Raw genomic sequence first — 15,119 nt, 5'->3', positions numbered from 1 at the left:
GAGGTTTAGCAGCTGATCTGTAGTTTAGATTGTAAAATCTCTACTATACACTGAGCTAACATTACTGTGCACACATGATAGTTTTTGATACGCTTTAACTGTGTTTTAAACTAAGGTAATCTATTCGTTATTTATTTTGCTTGTTATCAGAAATAAACTACCCTAAAAGGACTCTGTTGTTAGTGATTCTTTCTGGAGTTTAAGTTTGTTCCATGAAAGCCGTTTATTTATGTTGTTACTGATGAAACCGTCTATATGTTTTATTTTTTCAGTGTTAAATGATTTTCTTCTATTTTTATACATATAAATATTTCACATAATCATCTTCACTCTTTAAACAAAATACCAGCAACCAAAAACAAGTTAAGAAGCCAGATGTATTTGAATATGATTTATTAAAAGACTTGATTTGTACACAGATGTAGGTCATTGATCCCTGATGATGTCATGAATTGTTTATTTCATTCCTTCTGTTATGATCTCCCTAGTGTACGGTGTAGGAAGATTAACTAAAATTAAGCATTAAGGAAACTCAAAAAGCCTTTATCTCTCTCTCGTGAGGTCTCCGGGCTTCAATATTTTCCTTAACCAAAGTAATAAAAGACATTATTATACATTAAAGTGCAGAAACTCTTAAATATGTGAGAGACAGAGAGAAAGCGAGAGGTAATACAGAGGTATAACGATGACATCAGTGCAGCAGCATCATGGTGACTGCCAATAGGAGCAGCTGCAGACAGACAGGTGGCCAAACTCTGAAACCAGCACCTGGAGAAAGAAATTATCATTGTTATCTTTTACTCTTCTAATTCATATAACCAGATAAAAAACACTTACATTTCAAACATGATGAACTAATTTAAAAGTAAGAGTGGTACAGTGAAAGCCAGCTGTTGTGTGTTGTATATAATCTGATTCTATTTAAACTGGTTTGGAAATGTATACACAATAACAAGATCAAAACACACGCTATAGATGTTTAGTACACATGACGCACATGTAAGGAATAATTGATGACGAGCCGTTGAGTTATTCTAAAATAATGCACACGCAAGGTGGTAATGCGGCACGGCGTCATCAAATAATTCAAAGTATCAATTAGTCAATTATTCCGCTTATACCACAGTGACTACAAACATAAGCTTTACATATTTAGACCAAGTAATCATTGTTTTAAATCTAGACTAATCTTGACAAACTATATATCGTTAGTAAGCTCGCGGAAATTGGAGTTATCATATTTCAAAACCTTTTTGCATTAATAATTATGTGTGTGTGTGTTGTGTTGTGTTGTGTTGTGTTGTACCTGTAGTGGCTACAGTGTTCGCTCCTGTGACTTTGCCTTTAGTGGTGCTGATGCTGACAGAAGGTTTGGCCGTGGTTACCGTGGCGTTCCTGCCGCCCTTGAGTCCGATCTTGAGCGTGTCGAGATCCGACTGCAGCTGCAGTCTAATCCACTCCTGTATCTGTGAGGCGCTTTCATACGTCTTCAGATCTCCGACATTCACCCCCAACAAATTCTTCACATCAGTCACATTCAGCACCTACACAACACAAATGATTGATGATTTATTATAATAGAAATATTCTCCTGTAGATTGTAGTCAAGCATCAGGTTCAATTCAATTTTTTTCAATTCAATTTTATTTATATAGCGCTTTTCACAAAAGTCAATTGTTTCAAAGCAGCTTTACATAAATAGAAGCAGTGAAAAGCACAGAAAACCTCATGGGACAAAGCACAGGTGGCCGAGCTTTGACCCATGAGGTCCAGTGTGGATTCCTGAAGAAACAACACGGGGTCGTCTTCTTGCAGATGGTGGTGGGACAAAAGGACAACAAATAGGGGAGCGTGCTGGAATCAATCTTTTAGGTGGGTATTGGACTTTGCTTAGGGTGAGAGTTGTTGAAGGGAGTTGGGAATACTCACAAGTCCTGACCTGGTGTCGTTGTGTTTGAGTTTATGTCGGGATGGCCTCAATGCAACACATCTGTGCTTGTCATGTCATAGTTTGGTCATAATAAAAACCATGTTTGTACTTTGCAGCAGATTCAAAGTGACGTCAGTGATTGACTTTAGTGTTTGGGAGAAGCTGGGATGCGCATTTATCATCAGCAGATTATTGTGTAATGTATTGGAAGTAATATCAGACATGTGGGCTTCCCTACACTGCTTCTGTTACGTGGTCTCAGATTAAGTGAAGTGGTTGGGAATAATATAAGTGATAGATGAGTTGACATCACTCGAGCCTGTGCCAGATACTAACATCAATAACATTTACATTTGACTAATTTTACATGGAGCTTACAAGAAACAAATATGAGTAGTAAAATGAAAATGTGCTTGTTTTTGTGTTCAGTGTTTCTTGTGATGTTATTTGATCGATATGTTTATGTAAAGGCATTAGGTTTTTAAAATGAATCAATTGAAATTTGCTACTGACTCCTTCACAAAAATGCTTTGCTTTTACTTTAATGTTTGAGATGTTGTTGTGGTCATGAGAGAGGACTCACATTGATGACGCTCTGATCCAGACCCATAAAGGTCGGCACATCCATATTGACGTCAGAATTGACCAGTTTATAAACAAATGCAGTGTTAGCACCACCTGTATACACAGAGAGACAGACAGATGAGATGAGACAGACAGTTTGTGTGTATGCTGTGTGTTTATTTCCTGTGTGTTTGTGTGTGTAGTTATACCGAGGTAAGATTGCATGAGTTGGTATGTTGTAAGGCTGATTCTGTCTGCACCGCGTCTGTTTGTTGGACTGAATGCAGTCTGAGCGATGCTGAACATTATTTTCTTCTTCTCTAAAGTGCAGTTGGTCAGCGCAAGAGCGGTCGCCCGTCTGAAACAGAAACACACACACACAGTTATATATGTGAGACAGTTTGTATGTGTTGTGTTGTGTTGTGTTGTGTTGTTGTACTCACTCCACACTGACTGTTGCGATGCTGTTCAGGACATTTGTGTCGAGGGCACAAACGTTTGATCCCAGCGAGTTGAGTTCAGCGATGCCAAGGCTGTTTCCTTTCACACTCAGATATTTACTGACGATCAGAGCCGCCTGAGAGACAAGATTCACATCTCACTGTATATCAGAATAATTAATAATAACATAAACATCTTCAAACTTGAACAAGAGTTTTAAACTTTAAAGGGGACATCCATGTTTGAGTGCTATAATTTGTTCCCCAGTGCTTCTATCAACCTAGAAAATGTGAAAAAATATCTTAGTATCACAGTATCTTAGTTCTGGTAAACCATTCTCTGCAAGCATGTAAAAAATAGCTCATTGAAATTTGGCTCCCCTTGTGATGCCAGAAGGGGATCTTATTATAATAATACCGCCCCTTTATCTGCACTATCCAACCACAGCACTGCCATGTAGTGCAGAGAAAAAGAAAGAGAGAAAAAATAATTGAAGTTTTAATTTCAACAAACCACCATTATGGTGATCAATGTTTGCATTAACAGCTCATTTGCAATTTAAAGGACACACACTAAAACAGCACATCTTTGCTCAAATTATAATAAATGATCTGTGGAGTATTTTGAGGTAAAACTTCACATATGTTCTCTGAGGCCACTAAAGACTTATTTTACCTCTTAAAACTATCTTGTGAGATGTCCCCTTTAATAGCTACATGCAGCTTCAAACAAAAAATAGCCTTAAGTTGCAAACATAGACTTCATGACACATCTTAGAGCGTACTAGATGATTTGCTTCTTTATATTTAATCACTTTTGTGCTTCTCTTCAATAAAGTCATGAAATCAGAGCATTACCAACACTGGCTCCCAGTCTCCATTGCGTGAGTTCATCAGAGACGCAAGCGTGTCGACCTTCGTCACGTTCCAACTTGTGATGTCACTGGCTGTGGCCACGCGGGAGGTGGGGCCTAAAACCTGCAGCACCTCATCAGAGAGTCCACCAGGATACGCCTGCGAGACACGAGAACGCATTTAATCTCTGCTCCAACATCTTCATATCATTAAGACTAAAGTTAGGCACCTTTGCCTGTGTTTTGGTTACCTGGTTGAGTTTGTCCAGGACTATTCGCTGATACTGAGGGTCATAAACTTTATCTGTGATGGCTTCCAGGTTGTACTTCACCGTTTGAACACTCAAACAGACGTTGAACTGAGTCACGTCGTAGTCAAATGGAAACAAGTTGCTGTAAACCTCCACCTGCGTTATTTGTCCTACTGTACAATCTGTGACAGCGGAAGCCGACAAAACAACTACATGAGGAATAAATACCTACACAAATACTGCACATTGTCGTTCATGAGTTTGGTAAATGAATCAGTAGTTTGTAAAAATATTAATTTTATATTTGATATTAAGCTCAGGTTTGTAAATGACTCTGTGGTGATTAACTGATCTAATCTGGTCACTGATAACAGTTAATGTCTGGTTAATGTTATGGATGATATTAGATGTATGCTATCGTCATAGTGCTGTTATAGCAGTGCATTGGAGATGTTATGATGGTGATGATACAGGTCTATGCACATGTTGTGGTGATGTCACAGTGAAAATGTGATGATTTAAAATGATGTCATTCTTACCAGTGGCTCTCTTGGCTCTTGAGCTTTTGCTCGACTCTTTCATCATCTTTATTAACTTCTTCTCTAAATCTTTGTCTTTCTTCCTTAACCCACGTATAAATGTCTTCTGAAACTGCTGTTTGATTGGCTGAAACACACACACACACACACACACACACACACACATATGACATAAACATATCAATAAAACACAGAGAGCTGACTCTGGGTCAGCACACAAACTCAATCTGCTTTAGTCGTACCTGTGTAAATTTGCCCCATATGTTGGAGGTGAAATAGAGAGACAGAGATCCCAGATTGTCCAGAGTCGTTCTGTTCCACGTATCTGAAGGTCTGAGAAAGAAATGTCTCACATTAGTCTACCTGCTGTGTTTGGATACCTCCTTATCTATCTTTTTTTTTACCCAAAAGTGAGCAAAACGTCCTTTTGACAACATTCACACATGTAAACATTTCTTTGCTGCGTGTGTGTGCTTGTGTACCCATAAGATGTCTTTCCGGTCAGTAGAAGTGTCTCTATAGCAGAGGTCTGCTCGTCTGATAAATCTGGACAATCTTTGAGTTTTTCCAGCACGTATGGGTCGGAGTTCACAATGTAGTCAGCGCTCAAGATACAACACATATTTCCCAGAACATCCAGCTGCACGCGACTGATATAAAACCCAGATATTCCCTGAGAAACAAACACAAGAAAATATTATCTTGGGTAACACTGCCAGTCATTCTCATTGGTTTTCCAGTATGTTCCAGCAAGTATTTGATCTCAAAGCTTGAGCGGTATGGATACATAAAACTGGACATGGTTATCTTTTATCAGACAAACACAATCTGAGTTATTTTAAAAATGTATTTGCCTTCCAAGCTTTATAAAGGTAATAAACAGGGACCAGGGAACAACTTCTGACTTTAAAGCCCAAAAAGTGCATTTATCCTTTACAGATGTAAAAAAGAGCGAGGACATTTTCTCATATAACTCTGATTGTGTTTGTCTGAAATAAGATAATCATGTACATTAAGAATGGCTTGAAGGTGGATAAATCATAGGGTCATTTTCATTTTTCACCAGAGTATCTCTTTAAAAAAGTCCAGCTGAAATAAAAGTTTTATTTCTATCACATTTTGTTACGAAATAATTTTCATAAATTTCCATTTTTCATTACTTTAGTTTTAATAAATATAACTCTTACTGTTTCCCACATTTTACAGTAATAAGGATACAATAAACGTCAGTAATAATAGATAATAGTGACACAATCATGCTAATAAAGTAATAAAAATATGTGTATGTGTGTGTGTGTGTGTGTGCACTTGTAGACTCACCAGACAGCCCTTGGCGTTACTGAATAGCGTTTGCTTTTTAAAGGAGAGCGTGCTGGACAACACTGAGAAGTCGGCTTTACCCAGCGCAGAGAAATACGATGAGCAGAGAGATGTTTGAACGAGAGAGTAACTGAAACACAACACAACACACGTCTGATGATCATCCACAGTCAAAGATTTTACGATCAATCTCATCATCTGAACCTGAAATACTCTCTCTAACATCACATTCATTCATGATCTTCAGCACTGTATTATTATCTTGTGTTGTGTTTGTGAACATACTCGTAATAGAGGAGCGTCTCCGCCGGATACTGAGAGAATGCACTGGGATCAGCGCTCTTAATGTAGTAATACATGCATGTCAGCTGAAAGACAGAACAACACATTCATGACAACACACGCTTCAAATGATCTTCATAACATCTTATAACAAAATTGTGAGAAATGTTTAATGGCTTTGGATAAAAGCGTCTGCCAAATGCATGGATGTAAATGAAATGTCATCACCTGTGACTCCTGCAGGACGACCGTCTCATTGCCGCGTCGCCGGCACCCATGGATCAGATTATTGATCTGAAGTGTGGTAAAGCTCTGAACTCGTGTACATGTGAAACCCTGAAGCACTTGAAAAGAGATGCTACACACACACACACACACACACACATAAATAAATATACATGAGACATTAGAAACGGGTTACAGATGAACTAAATTGGACTGATAATATCACACTCACCTGTCTGGATCACTGATCTTCATGGCAACGGTCTCAAAGAGCAAAATGGCCTAAAAGAAAGAACATTAAAGAATAAATAATGCCTTTACTTCATCAGGACCGCAAACAGGAAGTGATGTAGAAGCCAGACGTACCTGTTCTTGTTTCCATTTCTTATGATTGATCGTTTGTGCCACAGCAGGCGACAGATCAATCAGGAAGATCCGCGGGATCTCTGTTGCCATGAGGTCAGGAACGTTAGCGACTATGACATCAGGTGATGTATTCACAGCAATAATCTACAGAAAGAGATGTCATGAGACCAACCGGAGACAAAACATATGTGTTTGTGTTCATGTGTGTGCGTGTTACCTGATTGACAATAGTCTGTTGAACGATAACGGGTGAGGTGATGGCGTTGGTCACAAATGAAGCTGATTGGACAGACGTGAGCACCTCACTGCTGGACATGAGGTTAATAGAAGATGATGAAACACCAATGATGAGTGAACCAAGACCTTGAAGACTGGACGCACTGTTAATCTAGAGAGAGAGAGAGAGAGAGAGAGAGAGAGAGAAAGAGCAACACTTTTAAAAGACAGATGTACCATTATAAAGAAGAAGAGAAGAAGACTCTTTACTTGACTCTGGTATATTGGTATATTAGTCAACAGCCTGCAGATGTTTCTGGTTAATATATGAATGTTAATTGTAACAGTGCCTGATATATGTCAACATGTTATGAGCTCATTGTAATGTGTTATGATCTGAGATACTGAGGTTATATTCCAGTCTGATGGTTTGTACCTGGTAAAGATTAGACGACAGCAGGATTTGGATGATGGTCATGGCCTGGTCTTGGTTCCAGCCAATCACAGTGCTGAAGACAGACAGAGCGCTGAGCAGAACCTGTGGTCCAGCGCTGCTGAGCTGAGCCAGGCTTAGACCCGTACACGACTGACCCAGAGCCTGGATGCTGTCCAGCGTCAGGACTTGTGCGTTACTGGCCAGAGCAGCTGACACCTGCACATACGCACACAGACCCACAAAATCAACAACGCTGCACTCACGTACACACCCAAATAGTTAACCCAACCTAATGTCACAAATTTTCATGCATTAGTCATGGAATATTTTGTTCAATTATTGGTGTCATTGTCACGGATCTCCGAATTGTTCCATGTCCATACCACAGACTTTCTTTTCCCTTTCAGTTTCACGTATTGGTTACTCAATTGCTTTTCCTACTTTCTTACCATTGTCGCTTGGGTTTGGGGTTAGAACGACTTTCTCTTACATAAAATGACATCCTAACATAAACCAAACTCTAACCCTAACGCAAGGCGACAATTGTTTAAAAATCAGAAGAATTTAGTGACATCCTAACCTAAACCTCAAATCTAACCCCAAACCCAAGCGACAATGGTGTAAAAATAGGACAAACTATTGAGAAATCAATACCTGAATCTGACACGGAAAAGAAAGTCCGTAGTACGGACATGGAAAAATGCGGAGATCCGTTACAATGACCCGGATAAATGAGCAAAATATTCCTTGACTATAAAATTTGTGAGATCATGTTGAGCTAACCTTAACATTATTTACTACATTTATGAGACAGCCGCACATACGTCAGGTTGGATGTTCTTGCAGTTCTGATGGATGCTGGGAGAGACGATGTCTAACTGCTCCATAGTCAAATGACGGAAAGAGCTCACGGGAGCCAGACAGCGAAACTTTGCAGGAAGACTACAAACACACAAAGCATTGACACATTACCACACAAGAGCTTTCATTACAAAGAAAACCTGTCCGAGTGTCTGTGAATTTGAGTGATGGTGAAGCGACACGGTCGGGTTCAGACCCGAGCGAGCTGCGATGTTGCCGTTACTCACTTGAAGGCGTTGAAGTTCGGGTTCTCCTGGAAGAGCAGAGTGACGTAAAACTCAGTGACGTTATCAGGAATGTTCACGCTATTCAAGAGCTGCAGGTTCTCCAGGTTCACCGTGAAAGGCTGAAGCTGAAAATCACAAGAATGAGAGAGAAACAGAAGCGACATTAATATGACATCAGATACGAGATCTACAACAGCCATCCTGTTTATGGATGAGGATGACGACGCCCACACACCTGTGAGGAACCGAAGAGGAGCGTCAGGTCATCCAAAGTGATGAAGCTCATGAATGTGCCGATGTAGTTGGCGAACCAGGCGGTGGAGTTGAGATCGGGTTGAGATGCGTTATAACATTTAGGAGTTGAAGCTGAGGAGACAAACAGAGCTGAAGATCAGAGCTGAAGATCATGAAATTCTCATCACTACTGAAAAACAACTCACTTGTGTTCAGGTAGACTTCAATAGTGCTGTAGATGTCTCTCGGAGAAAAGTCCACAGCACTGTAGTTATATTTACCCATCACAGAAACACTGAGGAGAAAAACACAACCGAGTATGTTTGATCAACTGCAGTATTTTTAACTACACATCTCAAACTAATACTAACCACTAGCCCCTACTAACTTACCCAAACAAATGAACTAAAGCATGTATTTTGTCCTATGAAATGAAGTGATGCTGTGAAAAACATCCATTGAGAAAGTGACGCTGGTTTTATAGTCAGGGTGAGTTACTCTCACAATGTTTTTCAGTTAGTACCTAGTTAGTTGCTTCCCAACTCTACTACTTAAATACTCACAACTTGCTGAAAGAGACGCAGGAGGAGTCTCGCATGACATTTGGAGCGATGAGCTGTGAGGTGAGGAAAGGCAGATACTGAACGAGTCGATGATCGAACCACTGATCCACTTCAGACCGGTTCACAATCCTCAGGACCTGAGACCAGACGCAGGACAACATCTGTCTGCCCAAAACCACGGACAACACGGGCTCCTGCACAACACAAAGTCAAGGCTTCTGAGTATACGGGCCGTACAATCTGTGCTTTTCCAGGAATGAGCTCTTCTGTATATCATTCATGTCACAGTGATCATCACAGAATATTCAAATGAGATAAAGACTCTCTCTACCGTCTCTAAGTACTGTGGAGTTTTCGGGTAGCTGGAGAGAAGCTGGCAGACTTTGGTAAGGTCATCCACGGCGCCAGGACGACTGAGTAACGTGTTGATCTCCGCTGGTGAGATTGAATCCATCAGCTGTACAGACGACACACAAGCACAAAATAAACCAACAGACTCTGGGCCTTACAAGAGCACAGGGGATGAAAGCTGTTGTTGTGTTGTATAATAAGATCACATGAGCATCATCAGACACATTCACTGACTGTAAAGATCAGCATCTAAACTAAATGACACTGAACCACACTGATGAGTTCACCATCATCACTTCATTAAAGAAAACTGTTCCTCTCAAGTGACGCCTCAGCTCAGGGTGCACATTTATATTTTAGGTTAGAATTGACAAACACAATCTGTTTCTGACCTCGGGCACGCGGCCGGGCGGCATCAGTGACAGGAACGTGCTCAGATTCGGGAACTGGAAACTCATGAAGGATGATTGCAGGAAAGAGAAGAAACTCTGGTTACCATAACAACGCAGCGGGGTGGAACCTGTGAAGGAAGAGAAAACTTTCATTTACTGATCAGAGACCAAATGTGCTCATCAAATGTGATCTTGTTAAGATGAGAGTCTGGATACCTTGGAGAGAGTTGAGGATCTGTTGGTAGATCTGATCTTGTGTTGCAGATTGGAAGGTGGAGATGGATGAGCTCAAGAGCTGCACCCTTGAAAACAATAATAACACACAACATGAATTATGATAATAAAGTGCCTGTGTGTGTGTCTGTGTGAAGTTGTGTGTCTTACCCCTGCTGGCTGATGTTGCAGGGTCGTCCCTGAAGGACACTGAAGTACGCTGTGACGTGTTGGGCTGTGATGTTTGTTATGAATGGAGGCAGAATGTCCAGGATCCAGACCTGCAGCTCAGCATCTGATACTGTTGTGAGATTTGCTCTGTCAAACACCTGCTGGAGAAACACTTCCTGCACTGGAGGAGACAGAGACACACCCTCAACCTGACACACACACACACACACACACACACACACGATCAATCAAAACATACAGATATCACAGCAGACACAACCAGCCAATCGAAAGGAGAAGCACAATCACCTGTGATTGGCCAGAAAATGCATGTGTGCATGTGCGTGTGTGTTTGTGTCACCTGTAGTGCTGTAGACAGTGATGTGTAGTATGTTGTGAGTTGATTGTCTGGTATGATTGACAGCAGTTGGTTAGCTTCAGCGCTGGTGGACAGGAGACCGGGAGTAATGGACACCTCCACTAACTGTCTGATACTCAACAGACTCAGTGTGTCCCACTATACACACAAACATTCATTTAAACACACATCTGAAAACACTTTGGTGTGTTAATGTCTCTCTCTGTGTGTATGTGTGTTCATACCACATTGAATGAAGGATTGATTGTCTGTAGGTCATTGATTGTTGTGAAAACATTAAAAGCTCCAAAGTTCATCATCAGCCAATCAGAGCTGCTTTCAGTTCCATCCACACAACCTAAACACAAGACAACACATCTCACAAGTGTGTAGATAACAAACACATTGTGTTATGTTCTGCTTATGAGACTCTAACACTCATGTGTGTGTGTGTGTGTCTGTATGTGTGTGCGTGTGTGTGCTGACCTTTAGTGGAGTTGAGTGAGAGGAAGATTTTGATGAAGTCCACATAAACATTGGCTTGTGTATTTTTGGACATGAGGTCATAACTCTGACTGAAGCTGTTCACACTGTAACACACAAGACAAAACCTCAGAGCTGAACTCTCATAAACACACAACACACGTGTGTATCAAACTTACACAGTCCTGAAGGTGTCACAGCTGAAGTTTTTGGTGGAGAGACAGGACAGAAACGCTTCAGATGAGTGAGGTAAAAATGGGCGGAGTCTGCTGTTAAACCAGCGCTGGACAAACAAATCGTCTTGAAAACTGGAAGAGCCGAAGGTGCTCAGAGTCACCTCACCAATCATATTCAAGAATGACACTGAGAGGCGGGACTTATTCAACATCTGAGAGAGAGAAAGAGAGAGAGAGAGAGAGAGAGATTTCATCTTTACTCATCTAAACTGAATGTTATTTCCTTTGGCTTTGGTTTTACTGATCTTTAAACTGTTATGTTGGTGTTGTACTGTACATCACTAATGTCTGTCATTGTCTGCGGGTCTGATATGAATGAAGTGTGTATTGTGTTGTGTTGCGTTGTGTTGTGTGTACCGTGTCACTGAGTCGGTCTAATGCAGGACCCATCACAGGATTGACCTTCTGCACAAAAAGTTTCCAGGTCTCATCTGACACGTTCTCGTTACCATGGAAACTGCACAGCAACACCGTCGCTAGGTCCTGTGAGCTCAGATCTGTCAACTGATCACAACACACACACACACATCAGTTGTGTACACAAAGAGATAAAGAGTATGTGTGTGTGTGTGTGTGTGGCTGTGGACTTTTTGTGTACCTCTGTACATGAGTATTGTGTAATGCTGAAATCACACAGCTGACTGCCATTATGAGGTGAGTTAAGATACGCCAACAGAGCCGAGCTGCAACAAGAACACACAATTCATTAAACACACACACACACACACACACACACACACACACACACACACACACACACACACACACACACACACACACACACACACACACAGAATCTCTGCTTCCATAACTATGATCTGAACTATTTTTGTGTATCACCTGGTGACATTGCTGCATGCTGCCGTTTCTGAGAGAGAGAGAGAGAGAGAGAGAGAGAGAGAGAGAGAGAGAGAGAGAGAGAGAGAGAGAGAGAGAGAGAGAGAGAGAGAGAGAGAGAGAGAGACAGAGAGAGACAGAGAGAGAGAGAGAGAGAGAGAGAGAGAGAGAGAGAGAGAGAGAGAGAGAGAGAGAGAGAGAGAGAGAGAGAGAGAGAGAGAGAGAGATGTTAGGGTTGTCAGCACAGTGCACAGGATTATTGGTAAAATCAGTTAATCAGTAACTCACCATTCACTGGAGTGATGTCACACTATAAGGAAAAGTGAATAACATCATTACAAACTTCATGAAAACTATGAACTAAAACAACATCAAACGCACATGAAACACTCACCGCCCCACTGTAGCTCATACAACCTAAGAAAGACACAAATACACTCATTAATAACTCAACAAAAAGATCTTACATTAAAATTCAGTGATACCATTGCTTTTGTTATCAGTGCTGTGATTGGTGATGTGATCTGTCATGTATTTATTCACATGTGTGATATGATCTGTCACGTGTTCAGTGTTGTGCTCATATTAACTCAAGCGTAAATCTCACCCCGTGGCACATTCTGCAGCAGAGCCGATCTACTCCTCAGAATAATGGTCTCCAGATCCACTGACACACTGACCAGCAGATGATCCAGACGGTGGAAACTAGTCAACACAAACAGATGTGTAAACATTACAGCTTTACCCGGGGGGGGGTTTTTCTCCTAGAGGGTTTTTCACCCCGGGGAGGCAGCCTTTTTGGGCTTTACCTAGCTTCCTCTTCTATACGTTGCTTTAGTAATACGTGCAATTATAATATTGAGTCATAGCCGCAGCAAATTTAACTGCTCATGCTATCATGTATTTTGTTGTGCTATCTGTCGTTTTTCTGTGCTTTTCACTGCTTCTATTTATGTAAAGCTGCTTTGAAACAATTGACTTTTGTGAAAAGCGCTATATAAATAAAATTGAATTGAATTGAATTGAATACATCACTGAAGATTAAAAACATGCAGGAATAGTTTGCACCATAAACTCACATGGCTTGGTATGAAACACAAGAGATGTTGTTCTGTCAAAAAACAAAAACATGTTAAAGGATGGACAGAACTGAGGAACGGATATATCTCATGTAATATGTGATTTAAATTTGGGTACCATCTTTGACATTTCAACCAGGAAGAATAGAACGTCTGGGATTTTCTCTGGAGACCCAGCGAGGTGAATAAACACTTGATTAATGACCACCACTTTCTCTGGAACATCATCAACAATCAGTCCAGCTAACTGCTCAGGAGAGAGATAGTCCAGGATCTCCAACTACACAGGATTTAGAATAAAAACTATGTTAACTACATTACTACACAACATAGAATAACAAAGTGCATCCCAAATGATTTACTACACACTACTTAAGCTGGGACGTTTGGCACATAGTATAACGTAAATGTTACCAGGTTGAGTTGTGGGTTGAGAGCGATCAGCTGATTGAGAGTCAGGAGTGTAGAAAACTGTCCGAAATTACTGATGAGCCATCGAGCGCTGTCATTGGACGGACACGCCACATCTGAAACAGACAAGAACAGATTTGAATGCCTTTCACAATGACTGACATCATCTGAGAGTCTGTGTGTTTCTTCAGTACCTGCTGTCTGTCTCGTGATCAACGGTAGGATGAATTCTGTCAGTGTCGTCTGTCGCTGAAGTTCATCCATATGATCAAATCCTGCATCAAACGCTGCAACGCTGCATCACACATAAACACACACACTTAACATTCACTACTGTTGTGTTTATACTCATGGGTTTTAAAATTCACACATTTCACCATCTAGGTTAACTAAAAAACCCCATGTAGGCTGTGTATGAATGACCCACTTCTAACTAAAATAAACTGGAATACAACATCGATAATAAAGTGTTTGCTTTCATTTATTTTGGGGGCTATGGTTAGACGTCTTTAAAATTTTCACTGACAGACTGAATTTTGCCTTGTTTTAGTCTAGATGTCTGGGCTGTGTTTGGGTGGCTATCAGACGTCTTTTATTGCTTTCTGTGCATCTAACAACTAGCAGGAATGAATTCAGAGCTGATTGTGGTTGTTGTGAGGTTTTTATTTTACATTGTCTGGAAGTTCTGGCAGCTGAAGTTTTTGTGGCTCAAACACTGCAGGAACGCTCCAGAAGCGACCGGCAGGAACGGTCTGAGACGTCCATTCAACCACGTCGCAATGACGCCGTCATCTGTCAGTCCGTCCAATCGCAGCTCTCGCAGCACATCCAGAATAACAGTGCCTGACGGGTCACTCCACCACATCGACTAAACAGAGAGAAAATTCCAGGAGATCAACACAGTCGTGAATGTGAAAATGTGTTGCACAGTTAACAAAACATTCATTCAACTGTGGTTTCAACTCCAAAACTATACGTCTCAAAATTATAAGGTTAGGTGATCTGTTACGGATTAATGCCAAAAATGATGAGGATATTATGTCCAATGTCCAAAGATATTTTGTGAATTTCCTTCTTTTATTATCAACACTTTATTTACCATGAGTAACATCTGTGGCTAAGCTTTTCATTTGGACAATTTTAAAGGTTATTTTAGTCAATTATTCCTCTTATACTACGGTTCCCCAAGGACCAGCAAACGACCCTCTACCATCTAAAAACCAACGACTTTCACACACACTCGGACTGCTTTGCACCACAGACATGCAAATACCGTATTT

General features: G+C 40.8%; 1 protein-coding gene across 3 annotated transcripts in view; it reads right to left on the bottom strand.

Moving 5' to 3' along the window:
• Positions 1-376: 376 nt before the first annotated feature.
• mslnb (mesothelin b) overlaps positions 377-15,119 on the bottom strand; it is a 64,394-nt gene continuing 49,651 nt past the window's right edge. For 2 of the 3 annotated variants that reach the window (XM_073814460.1, XM_073814462.1), the window contains 41 exons: positions 14,511-14,707; positions 14,034-14,134; positions 13,843-13,955; positions 13,547-13,708; positions 13,429-13,460; positions 12,957-13,054; positions 12,744-12,766; positions 12,638-12,659; positions 12,353-12,380; positions 12,111-12,195; positions 11,870-12,016; positions 11,456-11,664; positions 11,280-11,383; positions 11,039-11,151; positions 10,797-10,952; positions 10,436-10,644; positions 10,268-10,353; positions 10,052-10,179; positions 9,640-9,765; positions 9,309-9,502; positions 8,952-9,040; positions 8,747-8,877; positions 8,512-8,636; positions 8,248-8,365; positions 7,424-7,639; positions 6,989-7,159; positions 6,772-6,915; positions 6,638-6,687; positions 6,409-6,538; positions 6,184-6,266; positions 5,899-6,028; positions 5,061-5,251; positions 4,821-4,911; positions 4,582-4,705; positions 4,040-4,230; positions 3,793-3,948; positions 2,938-3,071; positions 2,704-2,852; positions 2,514-2,608; positions 1,307-1,544; positions 377-768 (listed from right to left, as the gene is read on the bottom strand). In XM_073814460.1, the coding sequence (XP_073670561.1) occupies positions 692-768; positions 1,307-1,544; positions 2,514-2,608; positions 2,704-2,852; positions 2,938-3,071; positions 3,793-3,948; positions 4,040-4,230; positions 4,582-4,705; positions 4,821-4,911; positions 5,061-5,251; positions 5,899-6,028; positions 6,184-6,266; positions 6,409-6,538; positions 6,638-6,687; positions 6,772-6,915; positions 6,989-7,159; positions 7,424-7,639; positions 8,248-8,365; positions 8,512-8,636; positions 8,747-8,877; positions 8,952-9,040; positions 9,309-9,502; positions 9,640-9,765; positions 10,052-10,179; positions 10,268-10,353; positions 10,436-10,644; positions 10,797-10,952; positions 11,039-11,151; positions 11,280-11,383; positions 11,456-11,664; positions 11,870-12,016; positions 12,111-12,195; positions 12,353-12,380; positions 12,638-12,659; positions 12,744-12,766; positions 12,957-13,054; positions 13,429-13,460; positions 13,547-13,708; positions 13,843-13,955; positions 14,034-14,134; positions 14,511-14,707 (5,166 nt within the window). In that variant the 3' untranslated portion in view covers positions 377-691. Of the gene's footprint in view, positions 769-1,306; positions 1,545-2,513; positions 2,609-2,703; positions 2,853-2,937; positions 3,072-3,792; positions 3,949-4,039; positions 4,231-4,578; positions 4,706-4,820; positions 4,912-5,060; positions 5,252-5,898; positions 6,029-6,183; positions 6,267-6,408; positions 6,539-6,637; positions 6,688-6,771; positions 6,916-6,988; positions 7,160-7,423; positions 7,640-8,247; positions 8,366-8,511; positions 8,637-8,746; positions 8,878-8,951; positions 9,041-9,308; positions 9,503-9,639; positions 9,766-10,051; positions 10,180-10,267; positions 10,354-10,435; positions 10,645-10,796; positions 10,953-11,038; positions 11,152-11,279; positions 11,384-11,455; positions 11,665-11,869; positions 12,017-12,110; positions 12,196-12,352; positions 12,381-12,637; positions 12,660-12,743; positions 12,767-12,956; positions 13,055-13,428; positions 13,461-13,546; positions 13,709-13,842; positions 13,956-14,033; positions 14,135-14,510; positions 14,708-15,119 lie in introns of all 3 variants that reach the window. The other variant, XM_073814461.1, reaches the window with a different exon arrangement.

This window comes from Paramisgurnus dabryanus, chromosome 4, assembly GCF_030506205.2.
Source record: "Paramisgurnus dabryanus chromosome 4, PD_genome_1.1, whole genome shotgun sequence".
Lineage (NCBI taxonomy): Eukaryota > Metazoa > Chordata > Actinopteri > Cypriniformes > Cobitidae > Paramisgurnus > Paramisgurnus dabryanus.
This window is presented reverse-complemented; position numbering and strand designations above follow the sequence as displayed.